This window comes from Mus musculus, chromosome 2 (genome assembly GCF_000001635.26).
Source record: "Mus musculus strain C57BL/6J chromosome 2, GRCm38.p6 C57BL/6J".
Lineage (NCBI taxonomy): Eukaryota > Metazoa > Chordata > Mammalia > Rodentia > Muridae > Mus > Mus musculus.
This window is the reverse complement of record NC_000068.7, coordinates 59,282,540-59,305,819: the sequence shown is the minus strand read 5'-3', so window position 1 is coordinate 59,305,819 and position 23,280 is coordinate 59,282,540. Positions and strand designations below refer to the sequence as shown.

The 23,280-nt window shown below is 42.1% G+C and overlaps 1 protein-coding gene across 27 annotated transcripts in view; it reads right to left on the bottom strand.

Moving 5' to 3' along the window:
• Nucleotides 1-23,280, bottom strand: part of Pkp4 (plakophilin 4) — a 194,356-nt gene that overhangs the window by 49,386 nt on the left and 121,690 nt on the right. For 17 of the 27 annotated variants that reach the window (NM_001362993.1, NM_001362995.1, NM_001362998.1 and 14 more), the window contains 3 exons: nucleotides 16,568-16,602; nucleotides 623-754; nucleotides 328-515 (listed from right to left, as the gene is read on the bottom strand). In NM_001362993.1, the coding sequence (NP_001349922.1) occupies nucleotides 328-483 (156 nt within the window). In that variant the 5' untranslated portion in view covers nucleotides 484-515; nucleotides 623-754; nucleotides 16,568-16,602. The remainder of the gene's footprint in view (nucleotides 1-327; nucleotides 516-622; nucleotides 755-16,567; nucleotides 16,603-23,280) is intronic. The other 10 variants (NM_001362994.1, NM_001362990.1, NM_001362991.1 and 7 more) reach the window with 2 other exon arrangements.

Genomic DNA, 23,280 nt, shown 5'->3' with positions numbered 1-23,280 from the left:
TTAGCATTGCTAAGGACTAGGAGCTCCTACGAACTATGTCATTCCATGCCAGCCTCTGGACTGTTCATATTAAATTTCTAGTTTGCAGAACAAATTATACTGCATCTAGGAACTTATAAAAATTCATTAGTTAGAGTAAGTTAATTCAAACAACATAATTCCAGGCTTTATGCTTAAAATATTGTCAATCCTGCAACTCAAAACAGTATGCAGTAAGTTTTAGTGAAGGTTTTCATTCTATAAATTATACATGTTAGCCTTGCTTTTGGTAAGCAATGTCCATTGCAGCTATGTAACTAAGAGGGCATTTCTAGATGTCTGACTTACCTGAACCAGTGTTTGTCCTTCAGCTCTTGAAGTCCTCACCACATGGTTACTTGTTGATCCTGTGAATGGATGCTGTCTGCTGTCTGCCTTGTTCACGGTTTGGCTGTTGTGGAAACTCCCTGCTTCCTGGTACCCACTGTCAGAGTAAGAATTCATCTGTGTTGAACTTCTTGAGTTTCCCAACGATCCTGCAAGAATAAGGCAGTGAGAACACTTTATTATGTATTTTTGAGGCTCATCTTCAAAGGGAAAATATGAGAAGAAAATCTAGGGTTTAAAAGAGAATACAACAGACCCTCACTTTCATGGAGAGAAGTCTGTTCTGGTGAGTAGAGGGTCCCCTGTTCTGGCTCTGTCCTGATGAGATAGTTGTTGGGATGAATAGTGTCAGAAACTCTAGGTTTGCTCACACCAGGATTTGGCACATCTGCAAGAAAATAAGTTTATAGTTGAATTTAATGACATCACAGCAGAACTTGTTAAAAGGTATAGATATTTTCTTTCCAATAGAATCCTGAAATCCATAGGCTCTGCCTACCTTAATAGTATAGTAACTTTGACTTTAACCCATGCAATTTTATCCACACTCAGTTTACTATCATACTTTGTTTAGTTTTATAAACATTGTTTGTTCTGGTTCCAAGTCCACATATTATGTCTAAATCTGAAAATGCAACTTGTTTCCCCTTGGGAACTCCATCTCTTGCAACTTCCTCCAAATACATTCATAGGTAGAATAAGAATGATGGCCACATGTTAAGATCACAACTGTTTAGGACGAGAACCAAGAATAGCCGTGATGAAAGCTCAGGGATGCAGCCGGGAAGGTAAGACGGGCTTATGTAATCGCTCCTGTTGCTCACAGTTAAAGGAAGTCTACAGCGTGTTCAGAATCACAAGCCACAGAGGTATCGGCATCTTCTCTGTTTATTTGTCGTTTCGGTTTTACCCAGAACGCATACAAGTCTGACCTGATGACTGTGTCTAATTGACCTGTTTTTCATAGCTTGTTTTATTTCTAGACCTTGAACTTAAATGACAATGACTATCACCCGAAACAACTCAGCTGCTTCTCCACTCTAACCTGTTCTTTATGCTGTCCTTAGGTGATTTAGAGAGCTCATGCTGACCTTTGTATACCATTCAAGTGCCCTCCTTTCTCCCATATAAAAAACATATGTTTCTCCATGTTTGAGTTATCATTGCTTTAAGTCATTTTTCAGATTTAACCTTTATGGAGTCAACAGGACTGCTGCTTCACTTTCAAATACTATAGCTAATTCTGAGTCACATTCTGGGCTCAAAACACAACTGTAAAGATTTCAATGTCTTCACTAGGGTTTCTTCCCAACTTTCTGTCCTGTCGTAGGGGTTTGTGATATACTTCATTAGGAGTAATCACACGGTCTCTGCCTGTTAAAGCATGAAAACCCACGATGCAGACTTCTGTCTCATTTGTGCTGTTACATCCCTAGTGCCTCATGTGGTACCTTGTATTCAATGGGTGTTCAATAAATATTTGCTGAGCAAACATTTCGAGTAGCACTAGCAGCTTTCCATTACTGGCTATAGTGTGTGAGTATACATACGTGGTTTTAATTTATGTATTCAATAAGGCTGAGCAATGAAAAGCCGAGTGACGCTTTCAGGTGACACTAACTAGGTGAGCCGGTCTGGAGGCCCATGTGAGTTGTGAGAGAGCGCGAGCTGCGTGCGGATCCTAGTGCATCCTAAGCCTGGAAGGTGATGTCAGACTCTAGCTGCGGGAAGAGAAGCTGACATTCCTCACAGGAGTTCCTAACAACCTGTCTTCTGATCCATCATTTGACAGTACATTTCTAGGTGGTAGAATTCTGTGACAGCTCTGAATTCTCACGTCTGGAATTTTAATGTGAGATTTCAGTTGTGTGTGTCTTCTCTGGTAGAACATTATCTGAGTCACTGCCAGTCAGGTAACAGTGAAATGACCTGCTTCATTTGAAATCCTCTACTAGGAGTTTCTAGAGCTCTGCATACGTTATATAGCAATTCCTGGAGGAGTCTGTTAAGCCTTCGTTAGCACACAGAGAGTACGCTGGCCAGAAGAGTCACAGGGAACCAGAAGAGCCAGAGGAGCTGCAGGGGGCATTCACCCAGCAGAGAATACTGGGAAGATAGGCAAAGCGCTTCATACACTGCCCCCTGACACTTAATTAGTATCTTTACAAACAGAAAAGCAAATAAACAATATTACCCTAAAAGCAACATTAGCTATGTGACCTTGAAGTCTAATCACCTGACTGTTTCTTCTGGTTCTCAATTCCGTGCCCTGAGAACCAGAGTGCAGCAGAGGGGACCTGTAAACTATCTGGAGTGCTAAAATACCACACTGCCCTGCAAGGAGAGTTCAGTAGCTGGGTGTAGAGAGGAAAGGGGTTTTATGTCCCATCTCTAAGCCAATATGGCAGGTAGAGTTGTGACAACTTGATGAAGAGCTCGGTTTAGTATGCACGATATAAGTCAATCCACCTTTATACTGTGCATGATCTCCTCCATCATCTTCTTCCTGCGGAGCATCAGTGAGCATCTGTTACGACAACAGGTGCTGACATGTCCTCTGTTTCACAGCAAGAAAGGTAAGTGGCTTTCAAAAATAGTTTCGCTGTTGTTTTTGTGTTCCTTTGAACATTTATTAATTTATAAAATGTCTATAGATACACAAATGCATGCACAGGCAACCACAATGCACAGGGTAGCCAGAACACCCGTTTCCCAATCAGCTGGCAAAGAGTTCCTGACTATAGACCAGTGAGTGGTGTACTCATCAACTGTACATTACTTATCACTCGGCCTTGAAGCTGTCCTTGGCAACAGAGCTTATTTGAATGAAAGAAGGAGCTACTCCAGTTCAGAGAAGCCCGAGGCATAGAGCGCAGGGTGCACTGTCTCCTGACCAGTGCTGTGATCTAAAACGATACAGTTGGCATGCTGTGATTTTATTTGGTCAGGACAAAAAAAAAAAAGTCAAAACATTTCAGTGAGAAACTATGTGCGTGGTATTTTGAGTAGCATTCTGAAGAACATATTACTGAAAAGACATCACAGACATGTTTCTCTGACCCCAGAAATATGTCATTTTCACACACTGGTTAGCATCTAAGAAAGTGTGTATCTAAGAATAGAACCTGAACTTTCTTTAAGGCACAATGAAATCTCCATTTGAGCCTCAGAATGGGAGATTACTGGAACCATGGTCTGCCCTGCCTGTCACACTTCATCTGAGTGCTCTAAAAAAAAAAAAAAGATGCTCAATTTAAAAAAACCCAGAAGATTGTATCTATGAAAAATATTAGTGGGTTCAAGGATAATAATTCTGTAGGGCTATGAAAAACTGACACACCAGGAAGTTCTAGTTAAAGATGCAATACAAATGGGTTATTTTATCTTTTTCACAATACATACTTCCAAATGAATAACGTGTAGAATGTTTGCTTATAGAAAGTCTTCACTAAAGAATCCGAAGTCATTAAAATGGCTCTGCTTTGTTAGGCCACAAGTCATGCTGTTAGATTCTGTGAGGCGAGGGAGGTCGGTACTGTGTAAATCACCATGGAAACCGGAACCGAGAGCTCAGGGGAGGTTTTGGCATATACAGCACTGTAACGAGTTTTTCACAACCCAGGACGCTGGAACCTCGGGCGGGGTTCTCCTCGCCAGTTTCCCTGTCTTCCACGTTGCTATGGGGTTTAGGAGATGGAGTTTCTAACAGTTCATTTAGAATCAGTGGCCCATGAGCATAGGAATATGGCAACCTTTCCAATGAACCCTGAAGCTCTCACTCCCAAATCTATCGCAGATGCAGGAGTTGACTTTCCCCAAGTGCAGAAGTGTTCCGGCCTCCTATGCTCAGGAGCAAAGTTACAGGATAAATTCTGGAAGAGGACCTGGTACCAAAATGATTTCTCCTACTTAGCACTTCGTGGTACAATGTGTATCCCTCCCTATAGGAGATGACCACAAACAGAGGGAAGAAGATCATTGAAAATAATTTTGGAGTCAAAGTTTGAAATAGGGTGATGATATAAACAAACATGGAAGTGTTCTCTGGCACATGGAACAGAGGCCAACCCATATTTTAATAATATTAAAGATACAAATGAATTTACTGACACAACTAAAAGTTACGGTGTACATATAATCCCTTTCAAGGCTGAACTTTTAAGACTTGAGAAAAAGAGCTGAAGTCCATGTTTCTTGAAATTATTTCTAGCTTGGTTCTCTTGACTTTGTTTAAGTGCTAATGAATATTTATATCAGCTCTTAAATATTCATGATAGCTCTGAAATTTTGCTCATCTAGAAAATGTTACATGAAAAACCCTGGAATATAGAAAACCACTGATAAACTACCATTGATGTACTACCAAGTTCATTTTAATCTGCTCTGAAGAACACTAAGTATGCTCTGAAGTTCACTCTAAAAGCTTGCCTGTCTATGTCCCATTTTTGTGGCCAAAGCAACTTTCTGTCTGGACATTGATACAATGATACTTTGATTTCTACAGTGACACTCCACCCACCTCCAGCCCAAATTTTAGTTCTACCTAACACCAAAGAGATGCCGCATGATAGATACTTTAAACTCCTGAATTAATAACAATAATCCTAGAGCATGAAACTATTAAAACAATTTCAGGGGAAAAAATAGGGATTTTTGCTTCCATAAATAACCACGACAAAATGAGTGTTTATTAGCTATTTTTAGTGTGTGCAGAAATTAAAGCACAGGTGTCATGCCTCCTGGAAGAACGCATGCTTTGTGACTATAAACGGAAGCCAGCAAAGGCAAGAAGAAATAAAAAGCAAGAAATGAATGGAGCAGATACAAAGTTTAACAGCTAGGTATTCTAAATTGGCTTTAGGTCTTGGATTCACATTGGGAAAGGTGAATGAAAAATTAAGGAGCTATTTGTGGCAATGCAGATCTGTAATCTAAGCACTTGGGAATCTGAGGCAGGAGGATCACAAGTTTGAGGACAGGTTGGCTGTAAAAAAGCAGATAAGATTATCCCCACAAAAGTTAAAGGATTCATAACAGTGGAAAAGTTACTAACCTATGGGGAAATACAGCCAAGCACTTGAAGTCACTCTCAAATATTTTTTGCAGACATATTTTATTTCTTATAGAGAAAAATGCTATCAAATATAGAAATGAGAATATGAAGAGGCTGAAGAGATGCCTCAGTTATTATGAGGAGTGGCTGCTCTCACTGAGGTCCTGTTCTGGCTTCCAGCACCCTTAGGAGGCTTGTACCAAAAGCAGTTCCAGGGATCTGAGGCTCTTTTCTGGCCCCTATGGGCACTTGCATTCACATGCATATACATACTGTTAACCAAAATGTAAACGATCAAGTTTGCAGACTCCTGTCCTCTTCCCCTCTGCCTCAGTGCACATAGCCTTCATTCCTGGGTTTGTGGTTGTGGCTTGGGGCTACCACCTCTAAGGCCCATTTCCTTCCTGTCCACACTTACTTTGGAGACTTTATCTGTACAGAGCACTAGGTGAAATGGAAGTATCTGAAATTGGAAAATACAACGATACCACAGATTCTTATAAAAGAAAGGCATGGCGGTATACTTGGGATGGGAGGCAGGAGGATGAGTGTAAGGTTATCCTTAGCTACATAGAGAGTTCAAGGCCAGCTTAGGCTACTTAGGCCCCTTTCTCTACAAGTAGTTCAAACCAAATCAAACCAACAGCCTTGTCTCCACACGAAGCTGTACAGAGTGACATTCCCTAGCAAAGCACATAAGTGACTTCATGAAGCCTTTCTCCTTCTCACCTGGTGCTCTGTACAGGTACAGTCTCCAAGGTAAAGCCAAGTGTGGACAGGGAGGAAACGGGCCTTAGAGGTGGTAGCCCCAAGCAACAGGCATAAACCCAGGAATGAAGGCTTTGTGCACTGAGGCAGAGGGGAAGAGGAAAAGAGTCTGCAAACTTGATCGTTTACATTTTAGACAGTTCATGGATGATTGCTTCAGATCACAAAAGTAGGAGAAAACATAAATATCCATATCAAACATAAAATAATAAACGAACACCCAGATGCCATCTTTCCACCCTGTACTAGCTCTAGTTAAGCTTTGGGGACCATTCAATTGACACAGAAGTGGCTCAGAAAAAGCCAAATGTATGTCTGTTGAAGCAAAATTCTAGTATTGTTATTTGGTGGCGGACCAAGTACAAACAATAATAATCATAGTTCTAAAGCAGAAAGTCTGATTTTTACTTCTATACAGGTGTCACTTGGTGTCCAGCATCCAAGTGGGGAATGGTTCCAGGGTTCTCAGATACAAGAACCCCTGGGTGCTTAAGGCATGTATGCATTTCTTTTTCTTTCTCGCGCGCGCGCTCGTGTGTGTGTGTGTGTGTGTGTGTGTGTGTGTGTGTGTGTGTGTGTGTGTAAGAGAGTCTCATACTGCAGCTCAATCTGGCCCTTTATATAAAATGAAGGGCAGTTACATCTACAACTTTCTTTTCATAACCAATAAGATGTAAATATTATGCAAATATTCAACAGACTTCTTTAGAGAATGACCAGGGAGTCCACACAGACAGCCATCCCAGCCTGCTGCTGTGCACCTGAACATCGGCATGTTTCCAGATACTTTCTATTTGCAATGGTTGGATCTGTGGTGCCGAGGGAGGGCAGTATGAGAAATTTTGTTTAATAAAAGTTCATTAAAAAAAATCTCAATACACAGAAAATAGGAATTAAATAATACCTACTGGCTGGAAAACACACGTCATTTGCTTCATGATTTCTTTCAAGGATTTGTCAATAAGAAAATCCTGGACAACACAGCCAACCTTTTCTGCCTTTCACACAGTTCACTCACATATGTCATTTTAATCCCCATATTTTAAATGAATGTAAAGAATTTATATTTAAATCTATTACAGTTCATACTTCTTCATATCTTCCATCTATTTTTTTTTCTTTCTTTGTTACAGAATCTTAGTATCTCTTATACCAAATCATTCATTTCCAAATATTTCCATATGATAAAACCAGGACACTATAGAATGACTTTGATGTCGCATCATGACTTCATATCCAAGTTTTCCTAGTGCTGCAAAGTGTTTGTTTAGCTGTCTTGTACCTGTCAGCCTTAAGGAAGACTCTGTGTCTAAAGCAAGTGTTACTTAAGCCCCCCAGTGCAGACATGGATGACCAATGCTAACTTTCTTACCTCGTCTCATTGAGAAAACTATAGCAATAAGTGTGCTTCTTGTCTGAAGATCATGGGTGCCTTGTTCCAAACCTAAATTTGAATTTAGCACAGTGCTTAAAGGCTCCACAGAGGATCTAATGTAGAGAGAAGTTTGGGGACATCTTGGGTAAGGGCTGCAACCCTGATCCCTATGGGTTTTGTAAAGAAGGTTGCTTTCTGCTTGCTTTGATAGTGGCTACCACATTTATATGAAGAAAAGCATGTCTGATCCTTTTGAGCCATGTATGAATCCAGGAGAAAGCAGAACTGGCAGGACACATTACAATAATTCAATTATTCCAAGGTCATGATGCTTTTCAGTCTATGTAAGAATTAATCAAATAACAACTGTCAGAGTGAGTTGAAATTTCTGTGGAATGTTCTGATTTACCAACATGTAACAATGAGTTCTTTAAATGATTTATTCTGTTTAATGTATCTATAAATCTAACTGGGCAGGCAAATTTAAAATAAATGACTTTTAAAAAATCTTATTTAAAAAACACTGTACTGAAAAATTAAACATGCATCAAGATTCCCATTCCTGCACTCTGTTATACAGAGCCCATGGAGATGGGAAGCCTTGCTGGCATCCACAGTAGTGGAGGATCACTAAGCATTTTAATAGGCTAATCACAGGGTCAATATAGGCAGGCGCTCCCCAAGTTCTAGAAGTCTATCTGACAAAGACACTTGGATATGGCATGGAGATCTTCACCATTGTTTGCTGGAGTGAGAAACTGAATGGAAAAAAGATACCATTCAACTCTTAAAAAACAAAAGGGTGTCTTTACATCCTTACATAGAAACACAGGATTTTACCAGGTTGAGAAAAAGAAAGAAAAAAAAAAAAAAAAAAAAAAAAGGAAGGGAAAGAAGGAAGGGTGGGTGGGAGGACACAGGACAACATGGATGTATTGTAACTTATGTGGAGGAAACTAAATTCACATCCATGCTTGTTTACAGACACAAGCAGAAGAGGACCTGGCAAAGAGCTCACCAACCATGACTCCTGTGTGCAGAAGCCAGCAGAAGAGGTGTGGCTGTGGTATGAATGGGGTAGGAATGAAGCACAGCTTGCTTTACTACAGATGTTTCTAGACTTTTGCATTCTTACAAACAAAAGGCAGGTTTTACGTTTGCACCAGAACATCAGAAAGGCAAGCAGCGCTTTGGCATGGTGGTGTACCTGTGAGCTCAGGCACAGCTCGACGGACATACTGAGCTCCCCACCATCTGGGCCACACAACAAGACTGCTACCAACACACACACACAGAAAAGGAACCTAAAGCCTAGAGCTGCCTTCTGTGTCTCTGGCTAAGTCAGGTCCATAAAACCTGGACTCCACAGTTAGTTTTAAAAGAAACTCTTACCCTCCTGGCGTTCAGAAGATAATCAGGAAGTGAATGAATGTGTTAAGCTCTGTCATTTGTACAGCTGATAGCCACAATAAGTCATAAAGCATCGAGGCCTCCAATAACACAGTAGTCATTTTACACACCAGCGCACATCTAATCGGCTACTCGATACTATGCACAGTACAGCAGGCTTCCTACTGGCTGTCCATCTTGAGGCCGCCACACTTCTACAGATGCACAGTGGACTCCCATTTAAGACCTTGTTTTATCTCATGTTGAGCTGAAGCTTTTTCTGTGTTGCAAATTACTTGTTCCAGATGGAGAAAAGAAAAAAAGGAAAAATTGTCTTAAGTCTCCTCTCTCATTTACCTTCATATTTTGTGTCTGGGGTCCTTAAGCTCACTCTGGTGGCAGACCTTGTATCTAGTTATACATTTGAGAAGTAAAAATCTCTATATAAACAAAATGGAGAACCTGCCTTTATAGTCTTAAACTTGGCAGACTACATGACCTTCTAATGTCACACAGGTCAGGGACAGGTGCACAACGTTCACAAACCATGACATTTCCGTACACCGTATACATACTGAATGAATAGAGCACTGTGAAAGTAAATAATCGCTTTAAAAGTTGTATTACAATCACTTCCTGTCCCTTCCACATTTCCTGTCAAATATCAAAAGTCCTAACTATACACCTCATTTTCTCGTCATCTGATTCTGCAGGGCACGGGCAAGCGCCCTGTGGGCCCACTTCAAGGTCCCCCATTTCACTGCCCCGTGTCTTTTGCTGACTTATTCTTTGAGAAGCTCTAATCTTTTTGGCCTCTTGAACTTCTTCTTTTTGAGTACCAATGCTTCAACCCTCACTCAATCTTCATTAATCGTTTCAATATTACTTTCTAGGAACCACGTTAGCGTTAACACCGGTGGGCCTGGCCAGGCTGGTGGTTCAGGCCTGTAATCTTGGCCACTTGGAAGCCTGATGCAGGAAGATCCCAAGTTCAAGGCCTCTCCAGGCTACAGACGGACTTGACTGAGAAATTCTGAGCCCCTGTCTCAAAATAAAAGTAAAAGGGGCTGGGGATGAGTTTGTGGTGGGTGGGAGAGAGAGACTGTCTTGCATGCATAAGGCACTAGTTTTATACGTACTTAAAAAAATTCCGCCGGGTGTGGTGGCGCAGGCCTTTAATCCCAGCACTCGGGAGGCAGAGGCAGGCGGGTTTCTGAGTTCGAGGCCAGCCTGGTCTACAGAGTGAGTTCCAGGACAGTCAGAGATACACAGAGAAAACCTGTCTAGAAAAACCAAAAATACAAAAAATCCCTCCAGCACAGAGCTGAGGGAAGCCAGTGCTTCAGGGCAGCGTAGCCATGCGGTAGAGACCCACCCGCAGGATGCAAAGGGTGTAACTGCCATCTTTTCCTCATCCTTTGGTTAGAGTCTCTTTCCAAAAAGCCTACCACTCTTAGGCTAAATACCACCCACCAACCATCTACCAACCACCAAGTCAAACCAGACTTTCCTGAGCTGAATTAGAGAGAAATGGAAATCTCTGAGCTCAGTGCATCCCAAGTTCTTCCTTAGATGCTGCACAAAGTTGTCTATTTAAAAACAAAACTCAACAGCTAGGCTCAGTTTTGGCATTTCAGCGGAAGGTAGCATCCTCCACACCGGGCCTGGCTATCAATTCACCTTCTTGCTGGAAGGCTTCTTGCTGGAATGAACTTTTCAAATTAAATCTGTAAAACTTTAAAGAGGGAGGAAAAAAAAAAAACCCAGAGAAATTGTCTGCAAGTAAAAGGAAAATATGAAGAAGATAAAAACTGTGATAGACCTCTAGCCCCTGCCCTTCTATGAAGTCTTTTCTTATACAGGAGTCAAGCCAAAGAATGGTGGTGTCTTTTGTTGAGACCAAGCCAAAAACACAGCACACTGAAGCCCTTGAAACTCTTTTTCACATGTTAAAGCCACCCCTGCTAATTCTGGGCAGGATTGTCACAGTGTGTTCTTTCTGTTCTACACATAGAGAATCAATACAATAAGGTTTACAGTAAAAAGAACATTAAAACCATCATTTTACTCCAATTATTAACTTACACTCAAACTTGGAAAAGGGCATCTATTATCTGTTAGGAAAAGGAGCATAAAAGGAATCAGATTTTACTTTTACTCATAAAATCAATTTTCCTGACCTTGTAGCTAAAGAGTTACTGTCATGGCCACAGTTCAGCTGCCACAGGCATGGGTAAAAAGTGGACGAGCATCAAAAAAACACAATAATGCTGTGATGGGAAAAGAACAACTATTACCATCTGTGGCTGTAAGATCTGAAAGTGAGGCCTGCCCTGAAAAACCATAAATACATGACTCTAAGGCCCAGTTGGGGTAAGAGTCTGGGCTATGGTGCTCTAAGAAACAGAAGGGGCCAGGTTGTTCAGGGTGGGAAGAAGGGCCCTGCTGTGGTGAGGGCAGCTGAATTGCTAAAGGTTGTATCTCCCTGAGCTGGAGGAGATATGTGGGCAGCATTTAACTGCTATGTTTGTAAGTTAAGTATATTTAATGCTTATATATGCATATATTTTATGTATTCTTATATATTTCACACATAATGCAATGATTGCACTGCCTGCTGGGGTGACGAAAGTTAAAAATGGACACACACACCCCCTTTAAGAAAACCATCAGCCCGTCAACGGATATTTGCTACTTGCCGATGACATGAATCCTGACAATGGGGGTCAGAGTGTGGGATGAGGGGGGAAGGTCAAGGAGTCCTCGACACTGCATTCCCCACCGTCCATCTTCATCTGTCTGTACCATGCATCACAAACATAGGAACACCAACGTCTGTCAGGCGCTGGTAGCTAAAACCCTAGCTGCCCTCTCTAGTTCAAGAAGCTAGGCAGCAGCTGCTGGGTGGGCAAGAACAGCAGAGAAGACAAGCGCCAGCCCATCTCAGTTCCAGACAGGATTTCTGCCACAGGATGCTTCTTCCTGGTTCCAACAAATGTAAAAACAAATCTCACCCAATCTCTGCCTACCCCGAGACTCTGACAGAGTCAAGCACCCTGCCACCCCCGGCCCTTGGAACAGAGGCAGACACTCAGGTTCATCAGCCTCTAGGGTGCTCGCTTTCCAGATCTTCCCAACTCTACTTTCCCAGCCCACGGGCTCTCTGCCTCAAATTGCCTGTATTTAACTAGCTGGCGTGGGTTCTGCTTCCCCAGCTAAAGACTGACAAAGAGACACAGCTGTTATTATTGCTGGACCATAAGTAACTCTTACCCATCACACAGTACCCTCCAAAAGGAAAGAAAAAGTGCTAACACTAAGGATAATTTATATTTTCCAGGTACAAAAGACATTAAGGAGAAACTAAAGGGCTCAATCTCATATACTTGGGAGGGAGGGAAAGCAACTTGGTCACACACATTGAGGACCTTAATACTGTATGTACACCTTACATGCTTTTCTTTCAAAAAATCCAGGAGATACATTTTTATATGGTTATGTTATCACAGTGATTTACAGCAAAAATCAGAAAAAAATTATAATGTTGAATAGTACATATACAAGCATGGAACATATTTCTCAACATCCTCAGGCATCTTCCTGCCAGTTATAGTAGTTCTAGTCTCTGCTCCAATTCTCCATTAAATCTGAATATCTGAAGAGGGTGAGGCTTCTGCTCTAGATGCTGGAAACCATACCTACATTCAAGGTGTCAAGAAATCCTTACTATGTAATACTAAAGATGAATCAATAGAGGAATGTCATACTTAATAATACACACTAAGCATCTGGGGAGGCAGCAGCTAGCCTGGTCTACATTGAGGGTTCCAGGGCAGCCTGGTCTACATAGAGAGACCCTGTCTTAAAAAACAAACAAACAGCAAACATAACCTGCACATCAATGCTCTCAAGTTTACTTAAAAGGGCAACTATGTGTAATTCACAGAAAATTGAGATGAGATTAATTATAAGTAATTATTTTATACTTTTTTTTTATATTGTAAAATACCAAATAGGTATGTGACAAGCACATTTAAAATGATGTTTTTTTAATAGTAAAAAAGATGGGGCGGGCAGATAGTATGACTAAAGGATAAGCTTTGCCATTCCCCACTGCTTGAAGAAGAAAGACAAAAATGACGCTGGCCATCACTGAGGTGCAAACAGACGATGAGGAATACTTCAGCACACGTGCCAGGACAGCTATAGGTCACCACCACAAGTGGGGGAAGGGATGTGAAAGCCCTGTGCTTTATTGGTGGGAATGTTACACAGGCACAGCCACAGCCACGCTGGAAACCATTTTACCAATTGTTAAAAAACTCTGAGTTACAAGCTGACTGGGTGATTCTGTTCTTAGTTATATGTATAGGTAAAAATATACATGGAGAAGTTTTCATAAACATTCAAAGCAATGGCTGAAAGGAGGACACGTGCCTATCCCCTGCTGAGTGGGTAAAGACAGTGCTCTCCAGTACCCCAAGGGGAGATTATTTACCAATAAGGACAGAGTGCCGACCCACACACAGGGTGAATCTTGAGAACACAATACTCTGTGAAAGAGATCTATCATGAGGGGCCACACCTTGTACAAACCCAGAAACTAAAATGTCTGGAACTGGAAAATTCATAAATTCATAAAGAAAGACAACAATGGCTGCTTAAGATTAGTAGTTTTGGGTAGAAAATGATACTGACTTATAAAATGTATGTGGCATCTTTACAGGTAATGATAATGTTCTGAAATTGATTGTGGTGATGTGGGCACAACTCTGTATATTTTAACGATTTTGAAATGTGTAGAAGTGAAAATTGTAGAGCACGTGAGTTATATCTCAATGAGGTTATAATATCAAGAAGATAGAAAGAGCTACAAGAGAAACAGTATGGTCAGAGTCACATCATACATGCTAAATGTGCAATAAAGAAAACGCCATAAGCTGTGTATGGTGAATCCCAGCATGAAGGAGCTGAGCCAGGCCAGACTGGGATGTGACTCAGTGAGTTCCAGGACAGCCTGGAATGCACAGAAAGGCTCTGCTGTTAAAAAAAAAAAAAAAAAAGAAAAGAAAAGAAAAGAAAAGAAAGAAAGAAAGAAAGAAAGAAAAGAAAAGAAAAAAAGAGAGAAAAAAGAGGAGGTGGTAGAAGAAGAGGAAGAGGAGGAGGAAGAGGAAGGGAGGTGGGTGGCAATGGCTGTCGACAAGGCAGGATTTACAACTGTACTAATGAGGCTACCAAGAGTTCCCAACCTTTTGACATTGCAACATGACACTGTCTTCTACCAAGTTCACGATCACAAGTATACAACTGAGGTGAGTGAGTGAGTGAGAGAGAGAGAGAGAGAGAGAGAGAGAGAGAGAGAGGCAAACAAACCAAAAATTTGTAGAAATAGAAAAAAATTTCCCTGATTTGTGTGCGGCGGCATTCCTGGCCACTCAGGAGTGCCTGGGATCACAGACTGTCTGTTGGACACACCTTCAGTGTAAGACTTTCAAGAGCACCTCGAGAACAGTAGTTAAGAATCAAAATAAGCTCTTTGGAGTTTTAAAAACTTACAACATTTTGTAATTTTTTTCTAAATATATATTCTGTCCTAAACTAACACAGTTGCCCCTCTTAGACAGAGGGTTTTCTTTAGTTTTTCCTAAGGAACGCCCATTTTTTTAGGTCCTTGTGCAGAGAGGAAAAAGAAACTTTCCAAGGGCTTCAAGTTCAGTTGTGAATCTAATGTACGTGCCCTCAAGCCTTCTTGACATTTACTGTCCATTCATATATGAGTGTATTCATTCACTTAGGTGAGCCAGGCCGGCATCAGCCGTCCTGCTCTTTGTGATGACCTGACACACTGTGACAAAGTAGGGAAAGAAGAATTGTCCCAATTGACACCCTGGGGCTCCTCGGGTTTCAGATCATCTCTGATTACCTCCCAGGAGCAGCGAGCAGGGCTGCTCTCCAGGTTCCAGCCTAGCTGCTGCTCAGACGGCCCGTTCCACAGCACTCTGGGTACATGTCTGAAGCACTTGGTCAAATGTGATTGTGCAGAGAACTATCTGCTCAACAGGAGCGCTTTCCTGCACCCTGGACTGGGGCTTGCTTTAACATTTATACCTCACTACTGAATATCCCCTGTTGCTCCGTTTACCATCAAATCTAGCATGACCAACATCAAAGTCCAAAGTGTCCCAGAGACTGGCTCTCCATTCTAACTCGCCTAGTTTTTCAATGAAGCTGCCCTCCTAAACTGCTCAAGACCTCAAGGCTTGGCCACACTAAGCCACTCTCCACATCTAGCAATAACTCAGTCCAGATGTTCCCACACCAAATTAGCAGTGTGTTTCCAGCCAGTCTTTCTTTGCTATATTTTTCTTCCCTCCAATCAAAGCCTACCGTACTATGCTGTCTTTCAGAGGATGTTTAAATTACATGACTTCTCTTTAAGGGCTTCCAGGGTCTCTTCATGACTACTGAGAGATTAAATGTCCCTGATGGTCTAATTCAGCCCTCTAATATCTAATATCTCTCTTAAAACCTAGTTTCAAATATTCCCACGCAGTGCTGCTACTGTGTGTTCTGTCTGGTGTGAATGCTTCCTCTCTAGTCTGGAGGTGAAGACTGGGTGGGGCTTCGGGCTCATCTCTGCATAGCTATCTCAGAAGTGACCATCTATAACATGAAATTCCACCTTATTTCCAAGGTAGCCACATATTGTCCTATGGAGTATCTTCCCTTTTACTAACTGTAGGTGATCTTGTGAGTAGGAGCAGTTTGAACAAAAATCATTGTCGGCTGGCAGTGTGAACGACATTAGAATTCTGTGGTCAAATGCAGATTAAGCTCAGATACGGGGCATCTGCTGCTCTAAGCTTCTTCAAGGCCAGTTCCAGGCTTTGCAGTGCTGCTGACTTGCTCACCTTACAACCTCCATCTGGCCTGGTAGTGGGAGGACCAGGTGGGTGGTGCTAAGACGATGTGCAGGGTGCACAACATCCAGCACATGGTGTAGGAGCCTGATTACCACAAGCTGAGTGAAGACTGAATGTAACCCTTGGGATAGGGGCAGATACTCTTTGTAATATAATTCACTCTTCCTGTCACAGGTTTAGGGGAAAAGATACACAAGCTATAGCAAAGCCTACTGTACTATACAGCAGGATTAGCAGATATCTTACATGGAAGAATATAAGCTGAACATTCAAGTAACTCTAAGTATGAGCAACAATGAAGCATCTGATGGAGATGAGTCATTGGCCGTTTTACAATAACCTTCCTGGTGTCCCCTTTGTTTCCTTGCAATGAAAAGCTTCAGACACACACTTGCTATTAAGGGAATTGCTGTGCAATGCTGTAACTTTCAGTTATGCTAAAGGATGAAGGATACAGCAACTACTACACCAGAGCGAAGTAGTTCAGTCTCAGTACTGCCAAGAGCTCTGCTTGGCTTACCCCATCAAGGGGTAGGAAGTTAAAGAATACAATAAATAGGCGTTAGGGATTCGGCTCAGTGGCAGAGCATTCGCCTAGCTTGCACAGGCCATGGCTGCTAGCTAAGTAGCTGCTTCTTTATTTGGATCTAAAACAAAAAACAATTTTTACATAATTAAAAAAAAACACCATACCTGTTGATCTCCAAGGAAATGACTTTTCAGTTGAGCTAGAGAAAAAAGGAAAAAAAAAAAAAGAGGTTTTGTCATAGAATTAAATTGTGGGCTTATTTTGCATTTCAAAACTATTTGTTACATCTAATTATGTAAATGAATAAAAACCTCAAATAAAATTCAAAATTACCCATCTTCATTACTTTTTAAACTGTATTTGTACTTGGAAACTAAGCAGATTATAAAGAGATGCAAAACTGAGCGTATTAACAGAGGTGGCATTTGTGGTGCTGGGGAAACCACAGGTGTATCAGATACATTTGAAAAGACCCCAATAACCACTAAAAAGGAAGCCATGAGAGACCCCCATAGACAACCAAGTTAACGGGCATGCTTTGCATCAAAAGTTACCTTATAAAAAGCTAAAGTATATACTAAAAATCATTGCAACAGGGCAGTATCTGAGTTATAGTTTCCTTAGCAGTGGTTCTCAACCTACGTGCCGCAACCACTTTGGGGCCTGGAAAGACCCTTTCACAGGAGTCGCCTAAGACCATTGGAAATTCCAACACGGATATTTACATCATGATTTCTAACAGTAGCAAAGTTACAGTTTAAATAGTATGAAAATCATTTTATGGTTGGGAGTCACCTCAACATGAGGAGCTGTATTAAAGGGTCTCCATATTAGGAAGGTTGGGGGCCACTGGCTTATACTTTATGTATATAGAAAACAATTTCCATGTGAAAATATATTTGTTCACCTTTTTGCCTTTCTCTGCCATGGATCAATTGACACAGGACAGTATGACATTAGCAGACAGTGAGATAGAACACAGACTAGATGATTAAGCATTTGTATTATATGTATTTCCATTTTGAATACACTAGCTCTTTTATCATATGCACAATAATTTTGTCACAGGGCCATAAGTAATTTTATTTTAGAGATAAAACATGTTGGTGACTAGAAATGCTGAGGTCAAACCTAACATGCTACTTGCTATCATTCCAAAACCAGTGTGCCTAAACACTGAGACAGATACACGACACACACACACACACACACACACACACACACACACAGACACACACACAAGCAAAGTTATTAAGTTATTCCTTTGGGGTAAGAACATAGATTTCTTTTCTTTAAAATTTATGAAAGAGCTGTAACTCTGAGCTTAAATAAACACATAGAGCTCACGAAGGTCACCTGCCAGAGCTGCGGCTCTACACGCCTCTCTAACTCCTTGCCGTCTTCCCCAAGAATTAAAAGGTGGGAGGGACTTTTGCTTGGTGAAAATGTGTGTGATTGCCCCCCTTTCCATCATGGGCACAGCCGGTCACATGCCAGGGCCAGGACTCAGTTGCAAGCAGGGTAACTGCTCCCATGAATGGAGCCAATCAGCGAATACTCATCTTGTCTGCGCTCTGAGCCTGTGGCTCCAGCTAATGTGCTCTTTTACCGCACTGCAAAGGCACAGCTGGTGGTGGATGGGGAACTGCGAGCAAATCTCACTGAGGGCTACTTGCCTTGTTCCGGGTGGCAGGTCCCAACCGTCCTCCAGCTCTCCAGCTTAGAAAGTAGTTTCTTCCTTGCAATGAGTTTCTGTTTCTTAGAACTTTTTTTGTTTTGTTTTGTTTTGTTTTTCTAGACAGGGTTTCTCTGTGTAGCCCTGGCTGTCCTGGAACTCACTCTGTAGACCAGGCTGGCCTGGAACTCAGAAATCTGCCTGCCTCTGCCTCCTGAGTGCTGGGATTAAAGGCGTGTGCCACCACTGCCCAGCTTCTTAGAACTTTTGTTACTTCATTTTATTCACAAAATTAGTTCTCCAAACGCTAGGACTGATAATGCCTCACTGTATAGTTGTCAAAACAATCAGGTCTTATGTCAATATTAATACCTGCTGCTAACCAAACTGCCATCCAGAGCAGCTTCATAACAGCCCGTGCAGCTTTTACTACCATGGGAGTTTAACTTTAATGGAACGCTCTATAATGGCTTTCATCTTTGCAACTACCAACCTTATCAAGCCACTCTGGGCTTCTGCTCAGAGTAGCAGAGGCTGTGGCTGTGTGGCTCCACTCTGCCATGGGTCCAGCCTCCTGCCTGCCTGGCATACAGGAGACGCTTTAGATACAGTGTTCACAAAGTGTGAGAAGCACTGAGCAGTGCACTGCTCTGAGTAATGAGGTAAATACTGATGAAAGCCCTAACCGTGCTCAAGCAGATAACTTATTTCACCCTTTGTCACGAGGAGCAGGTACCAACATATTGTTTTGTATGGTTTTTTTTTTGGTTGTTGTTGTTGCGGGGAGGGATTGGGAAAAAAAAAATCAGACAAATAGCATCTGAGTGCTGAAAAGGCCTTAGGTACCCTAAACACAGCAGGGCATACCTAAGTCAATGGGAATCTTCAGCTAAAATCATCTTCCTATTTAAAGTAATGTACATAACTCATTAGGAAGATAAGCTAATAATGAACAATAAAAATAAGCCAAATTGCAAAGATATGCGGAAGAGCACAGATTACCCAGTTAAGCTGACAGGGAACTGACAATATTGTGTAGTAACTACAAGTGTGTGTTCTTCAGAACAGTGTGTTCAAAGTTCTTACTTTAACGGAGTCTCAAACTGCTCACTCTGTGACCCCAGGACGGAAGAACAAAATACACGGGATCTGAAATGCTGCTCAATGACTCACTCTGCTCTAGAGCCGTGAGAGGCAGATTCCTGGGAGAGACAGCAGAGGCAGCTTCAGCCGGGAAGGACAGGCCCACTTCCTTCCCTTTCTCCACTCCCCGCAACATCTATTCCTAGAAGCACTTCCCAACTGACGCTGGCTGCCTACCATGTGTCTACAGGCACTGTGCCCACAGGACTCCGCCCTGGCTCCCTTTCACGTCCCTTCTGAAGGTGCCAAGTAGCTTGTGTTCTAGGATCTTCCACTGGAATGTGAAAGACATTTCACACACAAGGACTGAATCATCCACAAGAGTTCTGTGTCAATAGGAAAATATCGTCATAATTTTAAATAAATTAACTAACCATCATTTAAATGGACGATTCATATGCTTAGAACTGTTCAGGCCAGGAGATGGAGAACAAATAAAAAGAAGATTACTGGCAAATTAACCATCAAAGCTTTGAATTTTAAGTAAAATATTAGTTTGTCTTAAAATTTATTTTAGGCAGGGACTATGCATTTTTTTGTGCTACATAAAATATATAGAAATCAATGTAAAATTCTATTCATATGGAATTAGTTTTCATTTGTAGATAAAAATGGTTTCTTAGAGTTGTACATTGTGTTTGAAAATCTTCCTGAATTTGGTCTTTTGTCAGGAAACTTGACAAAAAACTTGCTTGTTCATACTCTGCCAAGGCCTAAGGGCTGTCTAATGAGCAGGGTACAAGAAGTCACGTAAGAAGAATGAGTGGTGACTTGAGCTTTTGCCAGGGACACAGCCACTGCAGTGAGTACTGCCCTATGGACACAGGCACTGCAGTGAGCATTGCCCCATGGACACAGGCACTGCAGTGAGCATTGCCCCATGGACACAGGCACTGCAGTGAGCATTGCCCCATGGACACAGGCACTGCAATAAGCACTGCCCCATGGACACAGCCACTGCAGTGAGCACTGCTCCTGGCCACCAAGGCTTAGAATCTGGCTCATAAGCCTTGAGAGCCTATGAATCAATATGTAATCATCCATCTTTCTGCTTATGCAAACCAGGAAAGAAGGCTTGCTGGTAACTAAAAATCAGAACTGGCTCATCATAAGACTAACAAACACCACAGCAAGTCCTGTGAAATGAGCCCAGTATTTTCAACCCCACTTCATGCTCAACATGTTACAATTCTTTCCACTCTATTAGCACCATGGGTCACTCAGCCTGAAAAGTATGAGCTATTCCCTGCCCGGGGCACCCAAGTCTTTTCCACTCACACAAATGCTGCAGAAGCTCACGCATGGCTCTCACTCGGGGCACCCCCACTACCAGCGACATAGGTTGGGCATCCATCCTTTGATCCTATTTAGGCTGCAACATTCTGTCTTTCTTCTAATCGGTCTTCAAGGCCTTGACTTCTTATCCTTTCAGGCTGTCTCCTGCTGTTGCTACTGAGCTTTACCAAATAGCAATAAATGGGTAGCATTCCCCCACTGCTAAAGTACAGACAGACCCACAGAAGACAAAATGCAACTATCTGAGGGTCCCTTTGGTTTGCCCTTTCCCACACAAGCCTGCATTCCAGGAACTTGCAAGTACTTGAACTTGCCTCATGTGCCAAGCTGCTTCACACTTTGAATGCTATTTTGGGGCAAGAATGTGTGAAGCTGTCTAAAAATTCTTTTAAGACTTGTTCGAATGCCAGGGCTGCTGTTCAGGTACCATGTAACTACATATGTATGCACTGTATACAGGAAACTAAGCAGTCTAGTGAGGCTCAATTTTACTTTGTGTCACTTCCTATGAGGAGGAACATTCTCAGAAAACGCTCCCCCTCCCCTGCCTATCGTGAACCAGCTGACTGGGGAGGCGGTGGGGAGGTCACAGTGAAGACAAGAGTGGAGCCACAGACCCTCTGCCATGCCATCTCCTCACCCTTCTCAGGTCTGTGTCTATCACTTAGATGCAAAGAACTTTCAATGACTGAAGCAATTAACCATGGCCAGTAACAAATTAAGCTTCACTTATGCAAACTACTCCAGAAACTGTAAACACAGCGTGGGCCCTACTGTCTAAACTGACTGTGTACTCCTCGATGACCTGGAAGGTCCTTCAAGAAACAGGAATGGGAGTTGATCCCTTGCTCCTTTTCATCGAGAGCGTGCCCAAGCACTCACTTGTGCTTCTCATGATCACAACTGTGGTAGTTGTTCCTGGTTTCTAGTACCAGACCATGGACGGCTCTTATTGGGGGAGAGACTGTGCCCTGATTCCATCCAGAACTGAATAGGATACTGGAATGCCTCAATGGGAAATTTTTAGGGCTGTTCAATTTTAAAAGTAAATTCTAAATGATTTTTCAATCATTTTTTTTTTAAACAAAAGAGGCAGATTAACCATTTTATGATGCAGGTTTCTTGAATGTTGTTGGCTTTTTGCTGAGAATATCTCTTTTAAAATATAACACCTACAGAAAGACTAGAACTTCCCATTGTCAGGAGAAATTTCCCTTTAGTGTGACTCCCATCAGCCATGTCCTGGGCTCAGTTTACCCTACCACTTGGTATGGAAGAAGCAGGGCCTCCCTAATGCTCAAAGTTCTGATATTCCAGGAACTATTCCCACCCACCAACAGGTAACTGACCTATGCTTGGGAGGGGCCTCATCTGTAGCTTTTTAAAGGCAGATGGTGACTCATCCTCCGAGTGTCAGAACAAGTAGGACATCAGACAAAATTCAGCACCAATCTTGATAGTTTTTCTTCACCAAGCACAGATACTCAGCATCCTTACCTACCCTACCTAAGTAAAGAACAGCAAAGTCAATCAATAAGATAGATGCTAACAAGGGAGTGTTGCCTTATCTTCTTGAAGATCAAGGAATAGGGAAGGCAAACTGAAACCACCAATCCCTAAGAGGCTTGAAGACCCTGGTTTTAAAAATTCATTAGCCAAGGCAGGAGGAACTGCCTGAAGTCTGAAAGCTATTGTTGGTATTTAACTAAACTTCTGGGAAAGTCTTCCAAAAGTACTTAGTGCCCAGCCACAGCCTCAACAGACAGCAATCTTCCTCTCCTTCTCCGTCTTAGCTCTAGTGATTCTGTTCTTCCTGGCTATCTGTACAGTTAGCCTTTAGTCCCCTCTCTTCTAGAGGCAACTCCCAATCTCTCAGTAAGGAGGGCAAGTGAAACATGACAATGGCCGTAAGTCAAGATTAGTTATTTTGCATGTTATGAATTTGTCCCCAACAATGGCACAGGTTCATGATCTATGAGTCATAACAAATGAGAGAGGGCAAGGGGTCTCTTTGTAGTTATTTCTGAGACCTGAGGGTGGTGTGGAGGTTAGGGAGAGACTGCTCCAGATGAGGAATGATGCCTCTCACACAGGACATGACAACTCCCAACAGGAGTCTTGAGCTGTCACCACAGGCAGACAGACATTTGCTTTGGTTCATCCCCACTCCAAACTCACAGAAGGGTAACAAGGTGGCTAGAGAGGGCAGAGCAGATACTCCAAGGCTGTAGGAGAAAGGCAAGGCCTGCAGTCTGACTCAGGTATTTCCTTTCGGTAGCAGCGGCAGGGGCGGTAGCAGCGGCAGGGGCGGAGTCCAGTCTTGGTTTTCTTCGGTCAGTAAGTTTGGTGAACTTTGTGGTACCCACTGTCTCATTTCTACTTATGCTGGTTTCCTGCTTCTTGATATTTCATTCAACCTTAAACTCATGCCACATACTCGACTGCAGCTTTAGATCCCCTTCTAACAGCTGTCTAAAATGCCAGGAAAAGGTAAGATATAAATAAATAATATTATGACCAGTCTCCCAAAGAGAAGACGACTTTTGATGCTTCGTGCAAACACTACAAGTGGAGGAAACCCAGGGAGCAACAGAGAGAGAACATTTTAGATGATGTTAAATATTCTCTGACAAAAGCATTTTGTGTGAGTGCTTTGAATCTATGAATAAAAGATTTCAGAGACCATATGGGAAGCGAAGATCAAAGAGGATGTGTTACTAGACAAAAATGAGACAAACAGTTCCCTGTGGTATCCCCATAAAT